This window comes from Chiloscyllium plagiosum, unplaced genomic scaffold (genome assembly GCF_037043375.1).
Source record: "Chiloscyllium plagiosum isolate Xiang-an unplaced genomic scaffold, Cpla_swu_hap1 HiC_scaffold_19, whole genome shotgun sequence".
In the NCBI taxonomy this organism is placed as follows: domain Eukaryota; kingdom Metazoa; phylum Chordata; class Chondrichthyes; order Orectolobiformes; family Hemiscylliidae; genus Chiloscyllium; species Chiloscyllium plagiosum.
In genome coordinates, this window is record NW_028270157.1 from 32,541,469 (window position 1) to 32,566,410 (window position 24,942).

Sequence of the window (24,942 nt, forward strand, 5' to 3'; positions counted from 1 at the left end):
GTAAAATAATCAGAGTTGCCTTAAAAGAATTTGTCTACTCAAGTTTTTAAAAAAAAACTTCTAATGCATGAACAATGGCTGAATCCAAGGTCACAGATATTAACCATAGAATTTTGCTTTTACTACAATCTAATGTTGAACTGAAACTTCAACTGTCCTCCATAAATTGCTTTTATGTAAAGATAAAAGAGATTAGTTAGAAACTGATAATAAGGCAGTCATGATCTGTAAAAAGAACAGGAGTTATCATCCTTTTTTTTTCTTCATAATCTCGATTTTTATCCTTAACCTTAAAAGAAATCATGTTAAGTTTCCATAACAAAAATCAGATTCAAAACAGTCCTGGAACTCAAGCTCCAGGGAATAAAACACAAACATTCAATCACCAACAAACAAATGTTCACTCAAACCAAATCACAAAGGGTTAAACTTCCTATCAGCTGTACAGCTCTTTACATTCTCTCTCTCTCTCTCGCACATTGACATATAAACTCAGATATTCACAAACCCAGTCTTCGTCCGATCTGTACTTTAGCCAGAAGACAGCGGGACGAAGAATGGATTCCTTAGTCCATACAATGCAACAATATTCAATCATCTTTCTCCCTTGTACAAGTATTATTTTGCCAATTCCACAACATCCTCCCCAAAGGTCTTTCTGGAGGTATGTTGTAAGGGACCCCGCCTCCATTTCCATTGCCTTTTCCTTACTTTGTTTCCCCGAGGCTTTTTCCTTACCCACAACGCAATCCATATTGAGTTCCTTCGTTAGTCCCTTAGTAACTACTAAAACTCAATCCCGGCCACCAAGGCAATACTTAAAAGTCAATTTTCTTACCTTGGTCTGTGCACAGAATTGCCTGGCCCCTTTTGTCACCGTATCTTTTATCGAGCTCCTATCACTGTCTGATTCAGATGTCTCTCTTATAGGATTCACATCAGTCACCCAAGGGAGCAGACCAAACCGGGACACGAGACTGCTCCTCAATGGGGAACGGGACGCGTCTTCCCAGTGTCCAAGGCCAGCCACTCCCCCCGGTGATGGAAGAAAATCCCGGACACGAGCCCCCAATTGTGAGAAACAAAGCCCACTCACATCAATAATTTCAGTCCGAGACCAAATATCTGAAACAGCAGTGTCGTTTTATTTGTACACCTGCAGGTGGGTGCCTTGTCTAATTGCCAGGTAAGGCAATGACAAATGCACAGTATACCCCAAAAAACCCTTGTAATTTATACAGTTTTTTTCCCATATGTTTTCCTTATTCCATTGTTTGTTCCCTGCTTCGCTTACGTCACTCATTTCCTTAAGACTTATCCCACAACTTCTGTTTATCCTGTCTTGTCCATGACAAACTCTTATCTCTGACTCCCATAAGGGTGTTTGACGTCAGTCTATTGTAGGTTATTGATTAGGCATATCTTTTCTTCTATCAGCATCTATTTCTATCCAGAGGCCACTTTGACCTCTTTGATTAGGATTTGTTCCTGTGTCTCCGTGTAAGCGGGGGAAACAGATGTCTTCCTGTTTGCCCATACATCCACCATTGTTCTGTAATCACGTCTCATGCTAACATATCCTTTCTTTTTGCTGAATATATATTTTCTCATTCCTGTTCTGTATCAGAATTTATAGTTGCAGAAATAACATTAATTCATTTATATCCCACACCCTTAACGTACTTGAAAAAGCCCTTTGGATTCTCCTTAATTCTAGTTGCCAAAGCTATCTCATGTCCCCTTTTTGCCCTCCTGATTTCCCTCCTAAGTATACTCCTACTTCCTTTATACTCTTCTAAGGATTCACTCAATCTATCCTGTCTAAACCTGACATATGCTTCCTTCTTTTACTTAACCAAACCCTCAACTTCTTTGTCATCCAGCATTCCCGATATTTTCCCACATAGCATATCTTACTTGATCCACTTACCAAGTCAAAGCTGAAATATTTCTTCAGGAGTGCTGCTTCCAGCCCGCTGCTGTTCCCAAGAGTGCTGCTGACGCTTATCGATTTTGCATGTTCACTGCCTACAACTTCTTGAAGTACATACAGAATTGGCCCAACAATTCCACATTGACTAACACTAATGCTCTTAGATTAGTTAAATTACTTGTCTTGAGATTTTATTTTTCTCCATGGTCAAATGGCTTCTCTCCTCTGAGGCAGGAGGTCTATGTTCAAGTCTCATCTCAGGACACCACATATTAAATTTTTTTTAAAGCAAAGATTGGTGTCAGTACCTTACCCCAGAGGAGGCGGTGATTGGCAACCCATAACCCAGTACAACAATAAGGTGGTAGTTCAATGCAAGTTGTTGAGACTGTGCGCCATCCCTTGAAACCTGGTATGGGTTTGCAATACCTTCACTCTCGGCCGAACACGTGCCAGGAACAAGCCCCGCCCATTCCCCCCAGCTTCTGACGTCCTGAATGGTTTGGCCGCGACAAAGAGGCGTTCTGCCTTACGTCAGCGTGAGCGTGGGACTGCGTCTGACGTCACGCGCAGGCCGGTTTGTGCCCGGCTGCGAACGGCAGTTGGAGCAAATTTTCGGCGAAGACGTTGGTACCTGGACGGCCGGAGGAGGAGGAGGCGGCGGAAGCGGCGGCGGCAGCAGCTCCTCCATAAACATGCCGGCGAAATGCACAGGACCTCGTCGTGAAAATTGCCGCTCACTCAAAATAGGAAGCGGTCGGTGTCATTCAGCCGCTTGTTAGTAGCCCCCCCCCCCCGGCCTTAGGCCACCCCCTGTCAGAGCTGCTGGGCTCCACGTTATCATCACTATTTATTATGAATTGAAAACGTCGCAGGAAGGGAATCTGTACATAAAGGCGAGCCACATCTACCTGCTGTAAATCTTACAACGTCAGGAGCAAACGGATTAAAAATCGTCTCAACTAATCCGGTGTCATTGGGGAATCGTCTGGCTCTCCTTAACGCCACCTCACCACGTAGCCCCTTGTCCCACTGTAATGTACTTTGGGGAAAGATGCCCCCACGTTGTCACCGGTTTGTTAACGGGCAGAGTTGAGTGATGTGCACACGCTTTTATTTGGCAACAATAGGGCTTGAGTAATTGTCATTGTATTTTTTTAAAAAATGAAGAAAATCCTCCGTTTTGCAAAGAAAAAGAGAAAATTTTCGCCCAATGCCTCAGACACTGCGAGTGTGGCCTCAGCAGGATATGAGCTGAGAGAGAAGGATTTGGGAAAGCTGCACAAAGCTGCTTCTACCGGAGACTTAACTAAGCTGCGGCAGCTCATTAAGAAAAATGATGTAAATCAACTGGATAAAGAAAACAGGTAAGGTGGTTCCTGGTATTTATGCCATAAAATACCTTCAGAAATAAAAACAACATTGAGACTTTGGAGAAGATTTGTAGCTCAGGTTGTTGGTCAGGTTGCAAGTTTGCTTGCTGAGTTGGTAGATTTGTTCTTGGATGTTTCGTCACCATGCTAGGTAACATCATCAGTGAGCCTCTAGTAAAGCACAGCTAGTCATGCAGCATCCCACCTGAAGAAGGGCTTTTGCCCGAAATGTTGATTTTCCTGCTTCTTGGATGCTGCCTGACCTGCTGTGCTTTTCCAGTGCCACATTTTTGACTCTAATCTCCAGCATCTGCAAATGGGATAGAACGCCAATGCTTTACCAGAGGCTCACTGATGATGTTATCTAGCATGGTGACAAAACATCTGAGAACAAATCTTACCAAAAAAAAATTTGTAAAACCCAGCTGATCAGAGAGAAACAGATAAAATTGTATGTTGATACCTTTCTGTTAATTGGCTTGAAACATGGCTCCACTGATGCTGCCTGTGTATTACCGGCACTGTTCACATTTTTATTTCAGATTTCCAGCATTTGCAATGGTAATGTCTTGATGTTTGTCCGCTTAATACAGTAATTCAGTCCTTGAAATAGGCATTCTAGCTAAGATATAACTTGTGGGTCACATGCTTTCCCAGAACCAACCAGGTTCAGTTTCCACTTCTGTTGTTTACTTTATTTTGACTTTTCTTAGTGCTGTGATTTTTAATGTTTTTGTAAAAAAAATCGATCCTCGCTTTGGACAAAATTTAACTAGTAGAGAAAAATAGATCTTATTCCTATTTACTTTTTCAAAAGGACAGCAAAGGTTACCCATGAAACTGCATACAGTCCAATGCGTTTGGTCTCCATTAATAAGGTTAAAGGAGTGTTTCATTAAAAATGATCCCTGAGGAATCCAGACTTGAAATAATATCTGAAAATATTGCTATTATTGGTATATGTTGTGGTCTTGTCTGGTGTCATCTGAGATGTTTTGTGAAGATTCACTGCCACAGTCCGTTGTATTAGTATCGGCTCGCATCCCTTGGGGAAAGGTAGCAATATAAAGTCTTTGGTGGAACAGACACTTGGTCTTGATAGACAGAGAAAGCCCATTATATAATATCAGTTGAATTACATCTCAATTTACAAGAGTTTCTTGATAAAATTTAGTCCCGTCATATACAAGTTTAAATTGTTTTTCCTGATGTCAATTAAGCCTTAGCCTATACATGGACAAAAGAGCTGGACTCCACACATCAGTTGGAAATGACTGCCCTTGACATCATGGCAGTATTTGAATATGATACTAGTAACCCAAATAAAACTAGTGTTTTGGAATCATCTGTTACACAAATGAAAATTGTTGTGGTTTTTCAAAGTCAGTCATCTGAGAACCAGGACATTGCAGCAAAGTTGTCTAAGGTCCAATCATCTCCAGCAGCTCTATCCTTCATTAGCTCAAACTCTGCAAAGCTCAGCACTCTTTGTGACTCCTTATGCTGGAGCAGATGTTGTGCGTATGCAGCAAGATCTGGACAACATTCAAAGTTGGGCTGTTAAATGACAATTAAAATTCACACCACACAAATGTCAGGCGATAACCATCTTCAAAAAGAGAGAATCTAAGATTTGTTGGCATTCCCTTTGCTGGATTCCCCACTGTTGCCACCCTGAGGACTACTGTACTAGAAACTGACAAACCATTTAAATACTATGGATGTAAGAGCTGGTCCGAAGCTGAGACTTCTGTGGTGAGTATTTCATCACCTTTTCCCCAGTATCGGTGTGTCTGAGGTATAAGTCAGGAGTGTGAAAAAATACTCTCCATTTGCTTGAATGGGAGCAGTTCCAGAAACACCTAAGTCGTTTGACACCATCCAGGAAAATACAGCCTGTTTGATTGGCACACCAACCACAACTTTGAACATTGTCTGCAGGATGTACTGCCGTGACAGAAGACTTCTCCAATAGAATTTTCCAAGCCTGCAAACATAAACAAAACTGCATCAGATACATGGGATTGCCACCACCAAAAAGCTCTCCTTAAAGCCATCCTGGCTTGCAAATGTGTGTAGCCACTGTCAGTGGATCAGAATTATGAAACGCTCTTCCTAATACCATTATGACTGCCCTTCCATGCCAATACCTGTAGTGGTACAAGACGGTAATAAATACTCACCTGATTAGCAATGCCCACATCCCATAAACGTATTAAAAAAAATTCCTTTCAGGTGCTAACGGCTTAAACAATAATTTTGTTGATTTATTTATTGTAGCGTGTATTTTGTTACAACATATAGTGAAAAGTGTTCTATAGTGTCACGACTCTCCAGCACCATATTTAAAAAAAAATTTCAAAATGTAGAATATAAGAGCAAAAAAAAACGTGTTAAACTTTACAGTCCTTGTTAAATGTTCTGTTGAGAGTCTGGTAGTCAGACACAAGTCCCCTTCACCACATTGCTGCCGCTGGAACAAAAGTCGCCACTCCAGCACCATCTTGCCTCCACCAATGCTCTCACTGCTGAGTCCTTGATGGACTTTGCCAGTGCAGACACCACTAATGCTGCTCAGTACCACAGCAGCCCAAATCCGACACCACTGCCGCGATGAGTCCGCTTTTGGCCCACCTTGCCAAAGCTACTGATGCCACTAGGTCTCATACTGGGCCCAAACATGCCTCCGCCTCCGTAAGATTTTGGTAATGTAATTTACAAGTATTTTTTGATTATGTGAAATCCTGACAATAACAAGAAAAGCATTCTAGAGATGCAAAGACCATGTGAATGTTTCAGGTCCAGGACTTTTCATCAAAACTGGGTGTTAGACTTGTAAATGGTGGTATGGGGACGGAAAAATACTGAAGAGTGAGGAATAGGCCAGGCCATCATGTTGCAGATTGCTGTTAGCCTGTAGTGCCTCTTAAATTCTCAGTTTTTAGCTGCTAGATCTTTTTCTATCTTTCCAATTTATCATGATAGGCGGTGAACTCAGTGTGAAAAGTTGCAGTTTGTCTCCATGGATTTGATGTTTTGCAACATGCAGGTTGGTGAAAATAAGGTGAATTAGGTTTCTCCTTTGGTTTTCTCAGCAACTGCCTTAAATCCTCCGTGCCTTTATTTCCATTAAGATTCGATCGGTAATTTGTGGGCGGCACGGTGGCACAGTGGTTAGCACTGCTGCCTCGCAGCGCCTGAGATCTGGGTTCAATTCCCGCCTCAGGCGACTGTGTGGAGTTTGCACTTTCTCCCCGTGTCTGCATGGGTTTCCTCCGGGTGCTCCGGTTTCCTCCCACAGTCTAAAGATGTGCAGGTCAGGTGAATTGGCCATGCTAAATTGCCCGTAGTGTTAGGTAAGGGGTAAATGTAGGGGTATGGGTGGGTTTCGCTTCGGCGGGGAGGTGTGGACTTGTTGGGCCGAAAGGGCCTGTTTCCACACTAAGTAATCTAATCTAATCTAATGTTCGCAAGTCACTCTTTGTGATAGACATGGAAGCCACCAGCCAGAATGCTACCTTTGTGTTTTTTACAGGTGCTATTTAACATGAACTACTAGTTCATCAGATGAGACCGAGCCGAAGGTGGCCATGGGTAGGAGGTTTTATTGGTCATGTTAATGGATGTAAGTTTGCTTGCTGAGCTAGAAGGTTCATTTCCAGACATTTCTTCACCCTACTAGGTAACCTCTTCAGTGGGCCTCCAGGCAAAGCACTGCTGGTGATTCCTGCTTTCTATTTATGTAGAAAATATAGAGGGTCATTCCTCTCTCACAGTATCCTTACATACAGATGAGGAAGGATATCACTTCGACTGGGACAACACATCCATCCTAGGACAAGCTAAACAGAGACATGCACGAGAATTCCTAGAAGCAAGGCATTCCAATTGGAACTATCAACAAACACATCGAGTTAGACCCCATCGACCACCCCCTGAACAGGGAATGACATCACCAACCCAAAGAAACCCACACATATAAATAGAAACAGGAACCATCAGCAGTGCTTCGCTGATTAAGAAGAGGGTGGAATTTTAAGATGATTGAAGTGAAGGTGGAAAATTACTTCGAATAGTAAGTGGCACTTTCAACGATAAGCAGTTGTTGAAGCAAAATTTATCAATGCATTGTTTTTAAAGACCAGTTGTTTGGTGTTCATGGTTATCAAGAGGAACCAGGGAAGTAGTACAGGTATTTAGATTACCTGATTCATTTGGAGAAATATGCTGTAAAAGCTTCTTGGGCCAAATGACTGTTACAACCCAGAAACAAACAATCTATAATTCTCTAGCCTCACAAGATAAGTCGATTGATGTTGCTTCTATAAAGATGAATTATTTGAGAAAAAATCATGACCATATTAGAATGATTTGTGCAAAAATGTATCAGTGTCACAGCAGTATTCTGTTCAGGATTAATAGGTTAATATTTGTTCATTTTCCTTCCAGGGCACCATTACATCTTGCATGTGCAAGTGGGCATGTAGAGGCAGTTACTTTCCTTGTGGAACACAAATCAAAGCTAAATATCTGTGACAATGATAACCGTTCCCCTTTGATGAAGGTAAGAAATAAATGATACTGTGTTGACCAAATTCTGTGCATCCGTTTCCATTAAAAATGAAGAATGTATCACATTCTGTTTGTGTACTTTTGTATTGAGATACGTCAACACTTGGTTGATCTGTCAGTTACATATCTAGCTGGCACTGTAATTTATATTTTCAGTGTTAAATGGAAAACTTTAGCTGTTAAAATTATTGATGATTGTCAAGGTTATGTATACCCCAGTCATCAAGTGTCAATATGGAGCAGCCAAATTCTGTCTTGTAGGATAGTGAACAGGCAATCTGTCATGCAATAAATTGTTGGATTTAGAAACTGATATTTTGTGTATTCTTTTGTCCATTCATCTATCTCCTTTCCCTTCCCTAATTGAGCAGGGAGTTTGTTGCGATCCCATTTCTAACACAACATCAAAAAGTATCTTTCTCACTTCCCTGCTCCACTTTTTTCACCATCCTCTTGTTCCCTTTCTCCATTGCTGGCTATGCTTACATTTTAAATCAGGCATGCTGGTGTTCATTGTTCAAGGAGTGCCTTGAGAAGCAAACAAAGAATAACTGGTACTTAGTTTGCATTGTTGAAACAGTGTATGCACATGTTCTTGAAAGAACATTGCTTTGTTTATCAATATATTTAACTTCTATGTATGCAAGGGCACCACATAGCAAATCCAATAGTCAATCCTAAATTGATTATCATGGTAATTTTTCACACAACCAGGATTATTCGGATTCTGTTTAATTGTAAGGGTCACGTGTAATATTGGATATGTTATTGAAAATTTTCCAAGCATGAAGTGGGATGCTGAGCACGGGCCAGTATCCTTTTCTCTTGCTGCGAATCTCTAAAGGATGCGAAGTAGCTTGATGCAATCTACCAGTCTTCGGGAAGTATGGCCGTCTTCGGGAAGTATGGCCACCTTCGTATCACATAAATACTGAAATTCATTTTCCATATTATTTTACTTAACTGTGTGATAAGCATCATTTTTTAAAAAAGTAGCAAGATAGAACTAGCAGTTTAATTCATTGATGCCAGTGCAACCTGTGTTGGACCTCTCAGTCACATCTTTGGATAAAATAGCAAACTGAAGTTTAAAGTTTTAAAGCCTTTTAAGTAAAAAAACTTAAAAGGTAGGTATGACAATTCAGTAGTCATGGGGTAATATAGACCCAACATGAAATATCAGCAATTGTGAACATGCAGTGTGACACCTTTTTACACCGTGAATACCTAGCACTGTCTCACCTACAAAATACTGTGAGTTCTACAAATGGGTTTTCAATTAACTTACACGTGGTGCATCAGTTATATATCCCATGTAACACAACTTTTATTAATAATGACCTCTTGGATAGTGAACAGTGAAATTTTAGTCGAGTTTTGATCCTGTATATTATAGATTAACCTAATGCTTCAATTATCCAACTTTGAAAATTATTACAATGCAAACTTTTTGATATATCATCCGCAGGCAGTACAGTGCCAACAAGAGCGTTGTGCAATCATTTTATTGGATCATAATGCTGATCCTAACCTTGTGGACATTAATGGAAATACTGCCCTGCATCTTGCTGCTCTGATCCCTAACATCTCTTTGGTAATGCATTTAATAGAGCGAGAAGCACACATGAATGCTCGAAATAAGGTACTTACATTTGCGTTTATTTAATTGTTATCATTAGTTTGTACAAAATTTGTGTTGTACAAAATTTATCTAACTTTCTTAGGTATGTTATAGAATTTGCGATTTGTTGTAAATAACATGATGCTTGCTGATGTAAACACCAAGGACTTGATACAGCATGTAAGTAGTGAAACTTTCCTGTCGAACTTGAAGTGTTTAAGATACTTACACCAAATCAAACTACACTTAATTTTTGTATATTAATATAAATTATTATGAATCTTATTATGAATACTTGGAATATGCTAAGCTTGAGTCACACTTGTAGTAGTGGTCTGAGCATTAGCATTGCTCATAGCAAATTAATAAATGGAGATAATTTCCTGCTGTTAAAACCCAGTTTCACTTTATTGTGATCTTGTGAAATAATGGTCGGAGTTCAGCCTCTGACCAGAAGCTCCATGTTCAAGTCCCACTTTATGGCCAAAAAAAAGCACATTCATGGTACAGCAAACAGGTTGAGTATTGACATGTGAATTGTTCCAGCATATGCCATTGACAAAAAGTGAGACTGGGAGAGATTTCAAATCAGCTAAGTCGTGGAAAGAAATTGGGACCTTGATCATCACTATCCTTAGCTCCAGGCTACATCGTGGATGTAAATCTGTGTGTTGCTTAACAATTCTGACTCCTTGATTATCGAGTGACTAGCTTGCATAAGATGGGTGCCAACAGCAGAGTTTTACTCTCTGTTCTTGCTAGGGTGACTTCAAAACCTGCCCCCTTGCCCTTCCTTTGTGGAGATTGTGATGCAATTGGTTGGACCAGTTTTAGGGAAGGAACTCGAAGAATAAGACACCTCATTATGCAAGACTAAACTTTTCATGAAGTCTCTTGTAGAAATATAAAATGGAAATGGGGAATTTCTAACCAAATCAGTTGACTTATAATTTCCAGTTCTGGGATATGTGGTATCTTTTGCATATTCTGAGGCAGAGAACTAAATGCTGGCTGCAATTTAAAGCTATCCATGTTATTGTTGTTTCAAGCCTGATGTTGCTGTCAGATTCATAGGTGTAATGATGGCAAACCATAACAGTTTGTCATTAAAAATCCACAAATTCAACATATTTTCTGGTTTTGCCTAAAGATGTAGCCGAGATGTCGCCGCAGTCTCTTTGATCCTGATCCGTTATGTTGATTTCAATGCCAATCACACGACGGTTCCCAACATTTAATTAGATAAAAATTTTAAAATGGACAACAAGTTATACAAAAAGCAATACAAGTTGTTCATTTGTTTCAAGTGTTGACTTCAAATTTGTCATTGTGGTGTCTTGAGGGTCATGACTACAGATCATAATCCTGTATCATGTACAAATGTATTGGAACTCTTATATTACAGTGCATTTTTCTTCAGTAAATGGGGACATACATTCAAGCAAATGATTGTGAATGTAAATTCAGAGCAAGATGATTCACTGACTTCTCTAAAGCTTGTTGGAATCATTCTCAGCTACAGACGAGATTCTGGAATGTCACACCTGACATGTCACAGAAGCTTCAAAAAGGATTTCGAAGAGAGAAAACCCTTCTCATCTCTGAACTGTAGGTAAAAAGAAAGGAAGACCCTGGTTGCAGAATGCAATTAGAAGTGCAGTCAAAAGGAAATGCAATAAGACCTTCCAATTGACCTGAAATACCAAGCATGTCAGATCAACTACTCTGCTACCATTGTCACTGCTATCATTCAGTGTGATGACCAGAATGTCCCATCATCAACACTTCACTGAACTGAAAGATCAATCCATTAATCTGTTATCTTTCATCATTTCTCATCTCATCATTCATTTCTGATGTGTTTGCATGTAATGCATTATTGTGTTGCATTTATTAACTAATACATTATTTTTTCGTTAGCTCAAGAAAGCATGGTTAAGTTGACTCCTTTAAAACTTCATTTAATGTGAGAGAGAGGCATCTGCACAGAAAGAAATCCTTTTTAAGTTAACCTTGGTGTGGCTAACCAGGGGGGACAGGTGAATAAAGTCGTGGAGTCAATTCTTCTCTCATCACCTGTGGGCTTGCTGATTTTGGGGTAACTCACCTGGAACTGTAATACAATGGGGATCCTCACCCCAGGATAGTGACAAATGTGCTGTGTTTATTTTGGACAAAAACAGCTATATTACGATGAATACATTGTTACTTTCTACCCTCCACATTGATCATTGTGGAAATTTTCCCTCATTTAAAAAAAAGCCGTGTCTCTGTGCAGCAGATTTTTCTATAAATCTGTAATAGAATTGTAACAATGGATCTGCAAAAGTAAACTCCCTGATATCTATAATTGTTTTTAGGATCAGTTTTTCCGTGTAGATTGATTTGGTTTGTGCATGACTTTTGTTTGAAGACCTTCAGTTTTTTATGAAATTTGATAATCTCTTTCACCTGTCTTGTTTCCTACTTGATGTTCCTTTGATTATGCTTCCGCCTGAATGGTTTCAAGTGGTATTCTGATGACTGGTGGTTTTGTCTTTGAATAGTGGTGTGAAGAGTCAGTTTTTTAGACTCTGTTCATTGCCATTTCACACTCACTTCTGTATTGTTAAACCTGTTGTCTAGAATTACTCAATTTCTTACCTACATTGAGACCAATGTGAATCTTTTGTTGTATGCAATAAAAATACTTCCCAAATTAATGCAGCCTTTATAAACAAAATGCATAATATTATGGTTTGATGTGTCCCAAGTGAACATCCATGTTGGTGTTTAGATATTTGAGTTGATAATCTGGTAAATTTGAACTAACCTTGATGCTACCTGGATATCTCAGTACGCTGTAATCTCAACAAAAAATTTGTGTATATTATTTTCATGATGTCAGCTTTGTAACACGTTGTAGTGCATTAATGATACAACGTCACTTTCTCTCCAATCCTCGGCAATGAATAATTTTTGACTTAAAAGTTGAACTTTTATGGTGTTACACAATTTCTATTTCTCTCTTATTGAAGTTCCAGGATGGAGGTGGTGGAGACCTTGCCCCCTTGGCCTTGAACCTCTTAGGGTTGAACAGCCTGCTGTCCATATGGTAAATGATTTGAATTCCCGTGGGCAGGTTTTGACTAGTGAGCTGGAAGATGATGAACAGGGGTGGATGCAATGATGCAGCCCTGCTTGACCTCTTCGTCCTCAGTGAAAAGCTCAGACACCAATCCACAGTTGCTAGGTATGTCGCAAACATGTCATCATGCAGCAGCCTCAGCAACCTGATGAACTTATCAGCGCAGCCATATCGTGAAAGTATCTGCCAGTTCGTCTGGTGGTTAACTGTGTCAAACTATTTAGGTCGATGAAGACCATGCAAAGCAGTTGTTTTTGTTCCTGACATGGCATGCTGTGTAAATCATATCTGTTGGCCCTCTGGAGGGGCGTAAGCCATACTTCGATTCAGGGAGCATTTCTTCAGATAACAGCAGAAGTCTATTGGTAAGGAGATGCTAGTATTTTGTTGGTTGACAGAAGGGGATGCCTTTGTAATTCTCACAGTCAGCTTTGGCACCCTTTAGAAAATGATCACAATCAGAGCATCCCTGCACTCCGAGGGGAGTGCTTCTTTGACCCAAATCGTCAAGAGCAAAGGATTCACATGTTTATGGAGCTCTGGGCCCTCCCTTCTTTAGGATCTCTGCAGGAATCCCATCAGAACCAGCAGCCTTGTTTCTTAGGCTCCTTATGGTATCTTGTACTTCCATCGCATTGGAATGTTTTCCCACGTCATCTTGCATGGATTTGTGGGGGATTTGGTTGATGATTTCCAAATTAACATTGGTATTATGGTTGAGGAGTTCTTGGTAGTGCTGTCTGCAGTGGGTGTTTATTGCCTCATTCTTGAACAGTTTTTGTCTGACTTTAGAGCGCAGGGTGATTAGATCACAGTAGCTTGGACCATGTATCACCCTGGTGACACTGAAGAAGCCTCTTGTGTAACCAGTATGTGCTACTTGCTGGTATTTCAAGGCCTTATCAGTCCATCATTTGTTTCTGTTTACCCTCTTCTGCAGGTCAGCCTTAGCTTCAGCATAGTCCTTTCTTTCAGCCTTCCAGGTGATATTCTGCCAGTCACAGAACACCATTGCAACATACTGTGGAAGATCTGCAGTGCATCTTGGATGGCTTTGTCAAAGCATATAAGCTGATGGGCCTTGTTCTTCAATAAAAACAAATACCACGCAATAGTCCCTGCGCCCCTCCTGTAATGAAGGGTCAACAGCACCCCCTTGAAAATATAGATCCCTTCACATACCTCGGCAACCATCTCTCCTCCAAGGTCAACATTGTTGCAGAAATACAACACTGTCTGAGCTGTGTCGGGGAAATCTATGCCCAACTCAGAAGAAGAATGTTTTCAAACAATGACTTACAATCCCAGACTAAACTTCTCGCCTACAAAGCCGTTGTCTTTCTCAGTCTGCTGCGTGGAGTTGAGATTGAAATACCTACAGTTGGCAACTTAAAATACTAAAACAACATCACCAGAGACCCCTCTGAAAAATCCAGTGGGTCACCTGGGAAGACAAGTGCACTAACGCCAATGCCTCCGAGGTGGCCAACATAGACAGCATCACACCGTAATTCAATGGCAACTCTAATGGACTGGTTATGTCATGTGAATGCCCTACTTATGCCTCCCAAAACAGATCATATATTCGCAGCTAAAAGATGGTCAGTGTGCCCCTCGTGGCCAAAAGAAACACTTGAAAGATAACATTTGAACCAACCTCAAGAAATGCCAGATCAACATCAACAACTCGGAGGACGTGGCTACAAACTGGAATCAGTTAAAAAAGCATAATCCAGTAGGGAGCTATACGCCATGAAAACTATCTCTGCCGTGCCACTGCACAGAAACCACTGTTGCTCGAGGAGAGCTGGAACATCAGAAAAGCCCAGCCTCCACCACTTCCAACCACCATTAACACCTACCAATGCCTGCACCATAAGAAAATCTGTGGTGTTTGGATTGACCTATTCAGACATCAAGAACCACAAGTGCTATCTTGCTATCAAAGTCATTTGCACCACATTTTTAAAAAAATTCAGTTATTTTATTCATATTTGGATCAATGCCATCATGAAGACTGAAGCTTGACGATTCTTCACTAATCCAAATCAGACACCAATGAACAGACTACTAGCAAATAGGTAGTAGCACCTTCTTCAATTCCATCCGTGCCTTGTAGACTCTTGGATAAGCGATTGGATAAAATTGGATTTTTCCAGCCTTTTCTTTATTCATTTCCTCGATGGTCATCACATCCTGAGGTGGGACCTGAACCTGGATTTTCTGTCCCAGAGGTAGGGACAGTACCAATGCAACATAAGATCCTCATTTTGTGTCTCTGCTTTTTGTGGTCAGGGGAAAAATCATTTGGTCAGGTGGATTCCAGTGTTGTACATGTAGGGTGTCTAGGACTGCAGCTTGTTTTGGAATTTAACTCATCAGTGCTGCATCTAATGTTGGATTCCAAACTCTTTGTATTATCCACTGCATTCTTCTCTGCGTATTATCAATCAAGGACTGGCTCCTATAATGATAGGGACTGTAGGTAAAGGTCAATACGATGCTTAACAAGATCTCCACATGCCAAGAATGAATAAAAATATTTTTTTCAGAAACTTGTTCAAAATTAAAAGTGCCCGTACATTGTGAAGTTACAAGATTAAAAACTGGGATGTTTCCAAATCTCCACATTCTAAAAAGTGATCTCCAAATGTTTAAACAGTTATCAAGTGAGAACTAATTTTAGTAATGTGTGGCTATTATTTAACCTAACCATTAGCAGTGGAATTGCTAATTATTCCATCCGTGTCATTTAAATGATTTGAAGTACATTTTCTTTCCAAAAGGATGGTAACACACCTTTGCTGTTGGCTGCTATTGAAAATCACCAGGAAATAGTAGAACTCTTGCTTAAAGAAGGAGCAGATGTCAATGCCAAGGACAAAACTGGGAGGTATAGTTTATACATTAAATCATATTATAACATAAGGACTTGTTTGTGTGAAATTTGCATACCTCTTCCCTATGTGTTTTTCTTCATGAATCTTTTGAATTAACATTGAGTATTGATCATCTCAGTTGCTATGTTTTACTTTCTGGTTGCCAGCAACAAGATCCCATATTCATGAGAGAATGTGGTAAATTGTTGGTCAACATTCCATTGCTAAACTAAATCCGATTGTTCAACCAGTTTATCTTTATTTTCTTAGAATATATATTCAATGCCATTCATTAAGAGCAATTAGCCCTTTCAAGCATGTAATTTTAATATTGTACATACCATCAAAGATTAAAAGGAACATTTACCTCCTGGTATCTATTTTCAATGCAGTATCTTCATTTCACCAAGATTAAAGTGTTGAACTTTATAGGTTTTGTGTCCTTTTAGTTGCTGATGGATGAAAGGAAGGAGAATAATAGGAAAATAAATGCATGTAGTTCACTGGCATCAAGGAACTTTTAATTCAGCTGGAATGTTAACTTGCTTGTGATTGGGCAGTGTCAAGGCTAGTCAGGTTACCATCATTTCAGGGAAAGTGTAAACTAAATTCACTGAGTTGGACCCCATTTGAAGAAATTGTCAACAAAGTTTGACTTGTCCTAACCTTTACTGTTCCACAGATCAGAGTCCGTGGAAATTAAACATGCATTAATGTGCAAAAGATACTTTAAAATGAAATTTATCTTTTATCTTAAATAGTCAATACATCAAACACATCCCTTAATCATAAGCATCCAGTCTAGTCTTTCCAAATGGATTGATTTGGCCTCCTAGGGTTCTATTCACTGGCAACCATATTCCATGTATAAGGTCTACTGTCCTAAATAGAGTTTTTTTTTGGGCAAGACAAAAAAGCAACAGATAATAATTTTGGTGCAACAAACTAGCAGTTTGTTAAATCGACGATTAACAGACATCCAACTTACAAGCACTTGTACTTACGAATATGATTCCATACAGCAGTGTAATTTTAACGACCCGTTCTGGGGACATTTCATGTAATTGTGATGTTGTATCATCCTCCAACTTCCATTCAGATTTACTTGTGAGCAGACTCAGCAACATCTGGTTAAACAAAACTATCAATAGATGAATTTATCAAGCTTCTTTTGATCCTAGCTGCTTGAGGATCTTATTTTTATGCCCTACTGAGAGGCCTGCCTATGTCTATAGTTTTGCTACCTAAATATGACCTGACTACCTGACACCTTGCCTCTGGATGCCCAGGCCCCTGTGTGTCATTTTCATGCAATTTTCTATCCTCACGACATTGAGGTCCATCTTTGGCAAAAATGGTAGCAACAACTCTATAAAGGCACATTTTAAAATTTATTTTAATCCTTTTGCTTTCCATCTAAATCTTAGATATTAAATGTATCAGAGGTAGGGGAAGAAATCAGGAATATAGTCTTAAGTTAGAGGATCAACTATGATCACAGAACAAGTTTGAAGAGCTGAATGCTGTTACTGCTGCTCCTAGTTTCTATGTAAAGATGTTATTTTATTAATAAGCTTAATATTTAAAGCAGCAACATAACTTTGTCAGGAGAATTTTCTTCATTTGTCAAGAATGCCAAATGGATAAATTATTCTTTTACAAATTGAAATGATGTTGCTAGCCTTTTGTGTCCTGTTTCATGATACCAAATAAAAGTGTGAAGGAAGAAATTGTGATTTTAAAATAAGTAGATTGAAGTAGCACCAATGTCAATCCCACATCAAATGGGGCAAGTCCTTTTAGATTGTTTACATCCAAGTGGGAATAAATCAGTGTCTAGGCTTGCCACATAATTCAACTTGAGTTATTGATTATGCATCAAGGAGTTGTACATTTTAAATGTTTAACAGCTCAATCCTGAGAATAAAATAAGTCAATTATCTGTTTGTGGCAGCATTGATAGAGAGGAGTGTGTTTTAGTTATGGTTAGTGATTCCAGTACATCATTTATAAGCCTTTGTATCCTGTTCTTCCTAGAACTGCCTTGATGATTGCTGCGAGTAATGGACAAATTAGTTTGGTTAAGTTACTTCTACATTACAATGCCGATGTTTCCTTAAAAGAAGATAAAGGATGGACAGCTGAAGATCATGCAATGATGAATGGACACCATGCGTATGGATTTTACTGTTCCATTATTATTTTCATGTTTAGAGGTAGTGGAGTAGTACAGATGGCATGGCAATTATACTACTAACATATCTTGGGTTTGCCCTATAATGTGACAGTCTGTCTACCTCAGTATAAAACTGGATCACAAAACAGTTTGTTCCATTCTTGGTCCACGCTTAATTAGCTTATCTTCCCCAACCAACATTTGTGTACAATAACTGATCTCTGTCTTCCAACTGTTGATGTGGGAGAGAATCAGCCAATTCTGATTATTTTTCAGCCAGCAATCCTCCACCCTAAAATGAGTAGAAAAACTTATGGAGTTTAGTTCTGTTCATCCTGTTTTGGATCCAAAAAAAATTAATTGAGATATGCTCTCAGTGGTGAGAGAATGAGAGCCATGGAGGGATAAGGGAATGTGAATTACCAAATAGTCTAATTATAAGTTAATACAAAAGTATAAAAGATAATCAAAAAAAGTAAGTGGGAAAATTTGGCAGGAGTTGGGGAATGTGGATTAGGAGCAGCTGTTTGAGGGTAAATCCACACTTCATATGTGGGAGACTTTTAAAGACACTTTTAAATCCTGATTAGAGTGCTGGATAGACATGTCTCTGTGAAAAAGAAGGACAGAAATGGCACGAGTAGGGGAACCGTGGATGACAGATGAAATTGCGAGACTAGCTAAGAGGAAAAAGGAAGCATATATAAGGTCTAGGCGACTGAAAACAGACAAAGCTTTGGAAAAATATCTGGAAAGTAGGACCAATCTGAAATGAGGAATTAAGAGGGCTAAAAGGGCTTATGAAATATCTTTAGCAAACAAGATTAAGGAAAGTCCCGAAGCCTTTTGCTCACATATAAGGAGCAAGAGGCTAATTAGAGAAAGGGTTGGCCCACTCCAGGACAGATGAAAAAAGTTACACATGGAGTCAGAGAAAATGGGTGAGATTCTTAATGAGTATATGTACTTTGCATTGGTATTCACTGAGAAGAGGGACATGATGGCTGTTGAGGTTGATGTTTGATTACTCTAAGTCAAGTCGGCATGAGGAGGGAGGAAGTGTTGAGTATTTTAAAAAGCACTAAGGTGGACAAGTTCCCTGGTCTGGACGGAATCTAACTCCGGTTACTGAGGGAAGCGAAAGAGGAAATAGCTGGAGCCTGACCAGATATCTTTACTTCATTCTTGAACACAGGTGAGGTCCCAGACAACTGGATAATTAATGTTGTCGCCTTGTTTAAGAAGGGTAGCAGGGATAATTCAGATAATTATAGACTGGTGAACCTGATGTCAGTGGTAGGGAAGCTGCTGGAGAAAATACTGAGGAATAGGATCTATTTGCATTTGGAAGAAAATGAGTTTATCAGAGATAGGCAACATGGTTTTGTGCAGCAAAGGTCAAATCTTACCAACTTAATAGAATTCTTTGCGGAAGTGGCAAAGTTGATTGAGAGAAGGGCTGTAGATGTCATGTACGTGGACTTCAGTAAGGCGTTTGATATGGTTAGAGAATGTGGTGCTGAAAAAGCACAGCAGGTCAGGTTAGTCAGAATTCTCCTGATTCTCAGATGCTGCCTGACCTGTGCTTTTCCAGCAACACGCTCTCTACTCTGCAGTCCTCACTTTCTCCCAGTTTCATAACGTTCCCCATGGCAGGCTGATGGAGAAAGTGAAGTCTTACGGAATCCAAATATACTATCCGGATGTATAGAGAACTGACTGGGCAGCAGGAGACAGTGTAATACTAAAAGGGAGTTTCTCAAAATGGAGAACTGACAATTGGTGTTCCACAGGGATCAGTATTGGGACCACTGTTGCTTGTGATCTACATAAATGATCTGGAGGAGGGGATAGGTGATCTGATAAGCATTGCACTAAGATTGGTGGAGTAGCAGATAGTGAAGGAGACTTTCAGAGAATGCAACAGAATATAGATAGATTGGAGAGTTGGGCAAAGAAATGATTGATGGAGTTCAATCCAGACAAATATGAGGTGATGTATTTTGGAAGATCCAATTCAAGAGCAAACTGTACAGTAAATAGAAAAACCCTGGAAAAAATTGATGTACAGAGAGAGATCTGGCAGTTCAGGTCCATTATACCCTGAAGGTGGCAACTCCGGTCGATAGAGTGGTCAAGAAGGCATAGGGACGCTTTCCTGCATCCAACTGGGTATTGAGTACAAGAGTTGGCAAGTCATGTTACAATTGTACAGGATTTTGATTCGTCCACATTTGGTATACTGCATATAATTCTGGTTGCTACATTACCAAACCATTGTGGATGTTTTGGGCAGGGTGCAGAGGAGGTTCACCAAGATGTTGCCTGGTATGGAGGATGCTAGCTATGAAGAGAGGTTGAGTAGATTAGGATTATTTTTATTAGAAAGATGGTGATTGAAGGGGGGCGGGGGGGGAGGGGAACCTGATTTGAGGTCTACAAACTCATGAGAGTTATAGACAAGATGGATAGCAAGAAGCTTTTTCCCAGAATAGGAGACTCAATTACTCAGGGTCACGCATTCAAAGTCAAAGGGGAAAAACTTCAGGGAGATATGCATGAAAAACTCTTCACGGTGGTGGGTGCCTGGAACACGTTGCCAGCGAAGGTAGAACAGTGGGGCACAATAGCGTATCTAAACAGAGGGATACAGACCCATAGAGAATAAGCTACAGGTTTAGATCGAGGATCTGGATCGGCGCAGGCTTGGACAGCTGATGGGCCTGTTCTGTGCTGTTATTTTCTTTGTTCTTTCATTCTTTGGAACTTGCGCCATTGTCTCAAATGGTACGAATGCAAAAAACAGGGAAAGTTGTGCTTCAGTTATAAAGAGCTCTGATGAGGGCCCATTTGGAGTAAGTGTTAAGATTTCAATAGAGCAGGTTTGCCATAGAAATACCCTCTGGTAAAAGGATTATGTTTAAGGTAAATCTAAAGTAACCTCCAAAAGAACTAGAGCTTAGCATGAAGGGTGTATGTTTTAACAAGTTGCTATATGGAATTGACTGTTGAAACAAATTCAGTAATTTTCTCAAGAGATTCAGATATATGCTTTGAAGGGGAAGTTTAGATTAGATGATTAGATTCCCTACAGTGTGGAAACAGGCCCTTCGGCCCAACCAGTCCACACCGACCCTCCAAAGAGTAACCCACCCAGACCCATTTCCCTCTGACGAATGCACGTAGCACTATGGATAACTTAGCATGGCCAATTCACCTGACCTGCACATCTTTGGACTGTGGGAGGAAACCGGAGTATCCGGAGGAAACCCACGCAGACACAGGGAGAATGTGCAAACTCCACATAGACAGTCATCCGATGCTGGAATCAAACCTGGGACCCTGGTACTGTGAGGCAGCAGTGCTAACCACTGAGCCTCTGGAAATTGTTGCAGAACTGTGGGGAAATATATTTATTTAGATTATAATGTGAATAATTTGAGGGATCTTTTAAAGAGCTGTCTGAACTCCCTTTCCATTGCATCAATTTGTAATGTCGAGGCCACTCCTCAGTGAACACTAATATTCAGGGGTACAGACAATTTGATGGGTGCTACATTTGTCTTTGCCCTAATGTTAGTTACTTTCAATTCTGCCAACAATAAGAGCAAGCCTGATGCAATACTTTAAGTAGATTGCTCAGGACAGTTTTGGGGGTCACTGAAGTGAAATTCAAAGATGACAAGTAAAAACTCTGGAAGTCAGTGTGTGTGAGAGAAAGAGAAGTATACTCCAATGTTGGGAAGGGTTGTGCTGATAGAAACAATTGAAATATGTGAGTTCAACGTAGTTTGGGCTCAGCAATCGTAAACAGTTGAAACTACGAAAGGAGGACTTGAAGATGTCATGGATCTTTGAAGAGTTTGAAAGAAATGTACACACAACTAATAGTTTGATCCTGCATAGTTCAGTCATCTATGTAAGTGAGACTTGAGAAAGGTCTAGAGCAGTTGAGTAACTGTATAATGAGGGCTCTGATAAGTCCGAGAAGGTGTGAAATGTTTGAAAGATACTGTTACACAATTAAGGATTGAAAACCTACAAGCTGTATTTGCTTTCTGTAACGGGGATGTGAGGTGGTGTGATCTAGGGTCAGTACTAGTTTGGTAAATCTCACTGTTCTTAAAAATCTGAAGGCATACCTGTAATTAATTACCGGGGTGCAATTTCCAGGAATTCAACAGAGTGTATATCCAGAAAAGGAAGGATAGACACCCAGAATGTGAGCAACCATTGAGATGGCTGAGTGGTTTTTGAGGGAGTTTCAATGCTGGTTTGTTGAAAGTCTCTCAGACCTTTTGTTCAGATTTGCTGGCCCACAGTGTCACTGTTTTTGGAGGTGATTACTGAGAAATCTGGGATTCTTTTGGTCACATTTGCCATTTGGTATGTTCTTGGTGATGATCAGCCTTTGTCAGTTACTGATATTTACCTGATTTAAGTTTGGAATGTTAGAAGGCGTTTTTTCTATCTTTCTGTATCTAAACTTTTAATCAACATTTTTTGCGTGCATGAAAAAGCTTATTTCTAATAACCTACGTATTGTTAATGAAAACCTGGCTGAATTGTTTGTAATATTGAAACAGATGCAGTTTAAAACCAACATAATTGACCATAGTTGCCTCTTGGGGAAATTTTAAATTTATGATCAGTAAAGGATTGGGATTAGAAAGGAATCAATGTACCCCTCCAACCTGTGCCATTACAGCTGGCCCAAGCAGTTGGCTAAATGGCCACCTCCTGTGCTGCACTCTCTATGATTATACAACTTCAAAATGAAACAGCTAAATATTAAGGTCCTGCCCCCAAATTATTTTTAAAACTTAAACAATATTGTTCTACTTCGGGTGATTCTTATGTAAACAAATCTTTATTCTGATTTCTACAGTTGTTCACATTTAATATCTGAACATGATACGAGAAAGAAACTTCTTCAGTCACCATATTATGGACCAAACAAAGTTAAAGGAAACCATGCTGCTGAAGCAGGTTTTGCACTTGGAGGACCAGTCACAGACAAAGACGGTGAGTTTGTGAGAACAGATGCATAAATACACATTGAAATGTTTTGGAAGTACTTTTGTGTTTATAATCATGATATTAAAACTTAATTTTACAAAAGGATTGGGTGTAGCAGTTGCATTGTTGTTGACTAACTGTAGTAAGGTATTTATATTTAAATTGTGTTTATGGTAGTTGAAAATATTTCGCTGTGAATGTTTGATGAACCTGAAAATCATTTTTGTGGAAAATACCTTTTATGGCCAGCTGAGATTTCATTGAATTTTGTTTTCCCTTCTGAAAATACAAATGAAATATTTTTTGAAACGATGCAATGGCTCTGTTTATAGTTTTATTGATTGAAATAATATATTTATGTTAATTAAGGAAAATGAACCTGTTTGCAGACAGAATGGAGGTGTTCCATAAAGCAATTGCCCAGTCTGCGTTTTGTCTCCCCAGTGTTGTGGAGACCACATTGTGAGCAGTGAATGCAGTAGACTAGATTGAGTGAAGTGCAGATAAACTGCTGCTTCACCTGGAAGGTGTGTCTGGGGCTTTGGATCGGGCGAAGGCAGGAAAGTGGTGTCCTCTACATTGGGGACACAAAATGCTGACTGGGCAACCACTTAGCGGAACCCCTTCGTTCTGTCTACAGAAATTAGCCCAAGCTTCCAGTTGCCTTTGACTTCAACACACTGCTGTCTTCCCTGGCCAACATCTCTGTCTTAGGCTTGCAGCAGTACTATAGCAAAGTTCAGCCCAAGCTGGAAGAATAACATCTCATTTTCTGCTTGGGGACCCTCCAGCTTCAGTACCCCAATGTTGAGTTTAATAATTTCAGGATCTGAGCGATTTCTTCCATATTCTTCCCCCACATACCAGACCTTGTCATCTCATGGACTGCTTTCACCAGAGCCAACCCATTTCCACCCACGATTGATCCCCATTAGCAGTTTTTATTTCTCCTAGGCTCACCATAATCCATTAGTTTGTTTGCCTAATTACTGTTCTCTATCTGTCTTTCCCTGGGCTCTGCCTACTCTCTACCGATGCGGAGTTTCTCCAGCTAATTCTGTTTTTGTTTCGCATTAAGCCCTTGTCTTTTCCAAATGGCACTATTGAATATAAAAGTAAGGAAGTTGTTATATATTAGGCTGCAACTTGAACATGGATACCACACTTTAGGGAGGGTGCAAATAACATGAATAAAACTGGTATGAGAGATGTTTGACTTCAGCTATGTAGAAGATGCTGGGGTTGTTCTACTTGGAGCAGAGAAGGTTCAGATTTAAAGAAGTTTCCAAAATCAAGGAGAATTTTGATAACATAAATGAGGAAGAACTATTTCCAGATACCAAAGCCTTGGTAATTAGTAATAGAAATATGGTAATAACAGAAAATGCTGTATATACTGAACCGGTTGGGCAGCATCTGTAGAAAGAAAGAGGCAGAATTGGTTGCCTTTCATCAGAGCTTTCATATCTGCATCCTCAACCCACCTTACAATTCTTGTCTACTCATCCCAACTATGTGTATCTTGAGATGCGTGTTTGATGCCCTGAGTGGAAAGATGAGGATGAGTGATGGATTAGGTAAATTACTATCGCTGTTGCCAGATGTTTGGCCTTCAACACCTATGATCACAGCTAAAATATCATCCTGTTTAATGCAGTGAGTTCTTTGACAGCTTTGACCCATTTTATTTAATTCTTTGCTATGACTGAGATGCCAAAGGATGGAAAGGGAATCCTGAGTACCTCTGGATTGAGATTTTGATTTTGATTTAGCAGATTACACTTCCTTAACTGACACTTGGATTCAGCAAAAGCAGCTTATTGAGCTTTATAAGTTGCTTCTGTGGATTTTTAAAAATACCTGCTTATCTTGAGCAAAGGCTAGCCACCCCACCCTCATCCCATCTTTCCCAATATTTTGCTGAAATGCCCAACATCTTGATCTCAGGTTATCAGCTGACACTTGGTGAGGCAGAGAAAAGCTCAGATGGTCACATGTGAGTGAAGAACAAGATAATGTGGCTATGAATATTTGTAATAAATCACCGTTAAAGTGGTTTCTGGTACTTGCTAATGGATAATCATGATGAACAGGTAGTGATGTTGAAATTAGATTAAAATGGTATGTTGAGTTGAGCAAAACAACTATTTTCCTTAGCCCATAAATATTTTGCCAAGAGAGGGCAAATCTTTGGGCTAAGGTTCAGTACAGTAGTCCTGTATTCATCTGTGAGGTTGTATCT

General features: G+C 39.8%; 1 protein-coding gene across 11 annotated transcripts in view; it reads left to right on the plus strand.

Annotated features, from left to right (window-relative positions):
* The first annotated feature begins 2,509 nt into the window (after nt 1-2,509).
* LOC122559435 (alanine and arginine rich domain containing protein) overlaps nt 2,510-24,942 on the plus strand; it is a 158,995-nt gene continuing 136,562 nt past the window's right edge. For 5 of the 11 annotated variants that reach the window (XM_087997194.1, XM_087997188.1, XM_087997189.1 and 2 more), the window contains exons 1-6: nt 2,529-3,300; nt 7,756-7,870; nt 9,347-9,520; nt 15,413-15,519; nt 17,543-17,680; nt 22,570-22,706. In XM_087997194.1, coding sequence (XP_087853320.1) covers nt 3,098-3,300; nt 7,756-7,870; nt 9,347-9,520; nt 15,413-15,519; nt 17,543-17,680; nt 22,570-22,706 — 874 coding nt within the window. In that variant the 5' untranslated portion in view covers nt 2,529-3,097. Of the gene's footprint in view, nt 3,301-7,755; nt 7,871-9,346; nt 9,521-15,412; nt 15,520-17,542; nt 17,681-22,569; nt 22,707-24,942 lie in introns of all 11 variants that reach the window. The other 6 variants (XM_087997187.1, XM_087997192.1, XM_087997196.1 and 3 more) reach the window with 5 other exon arrangements.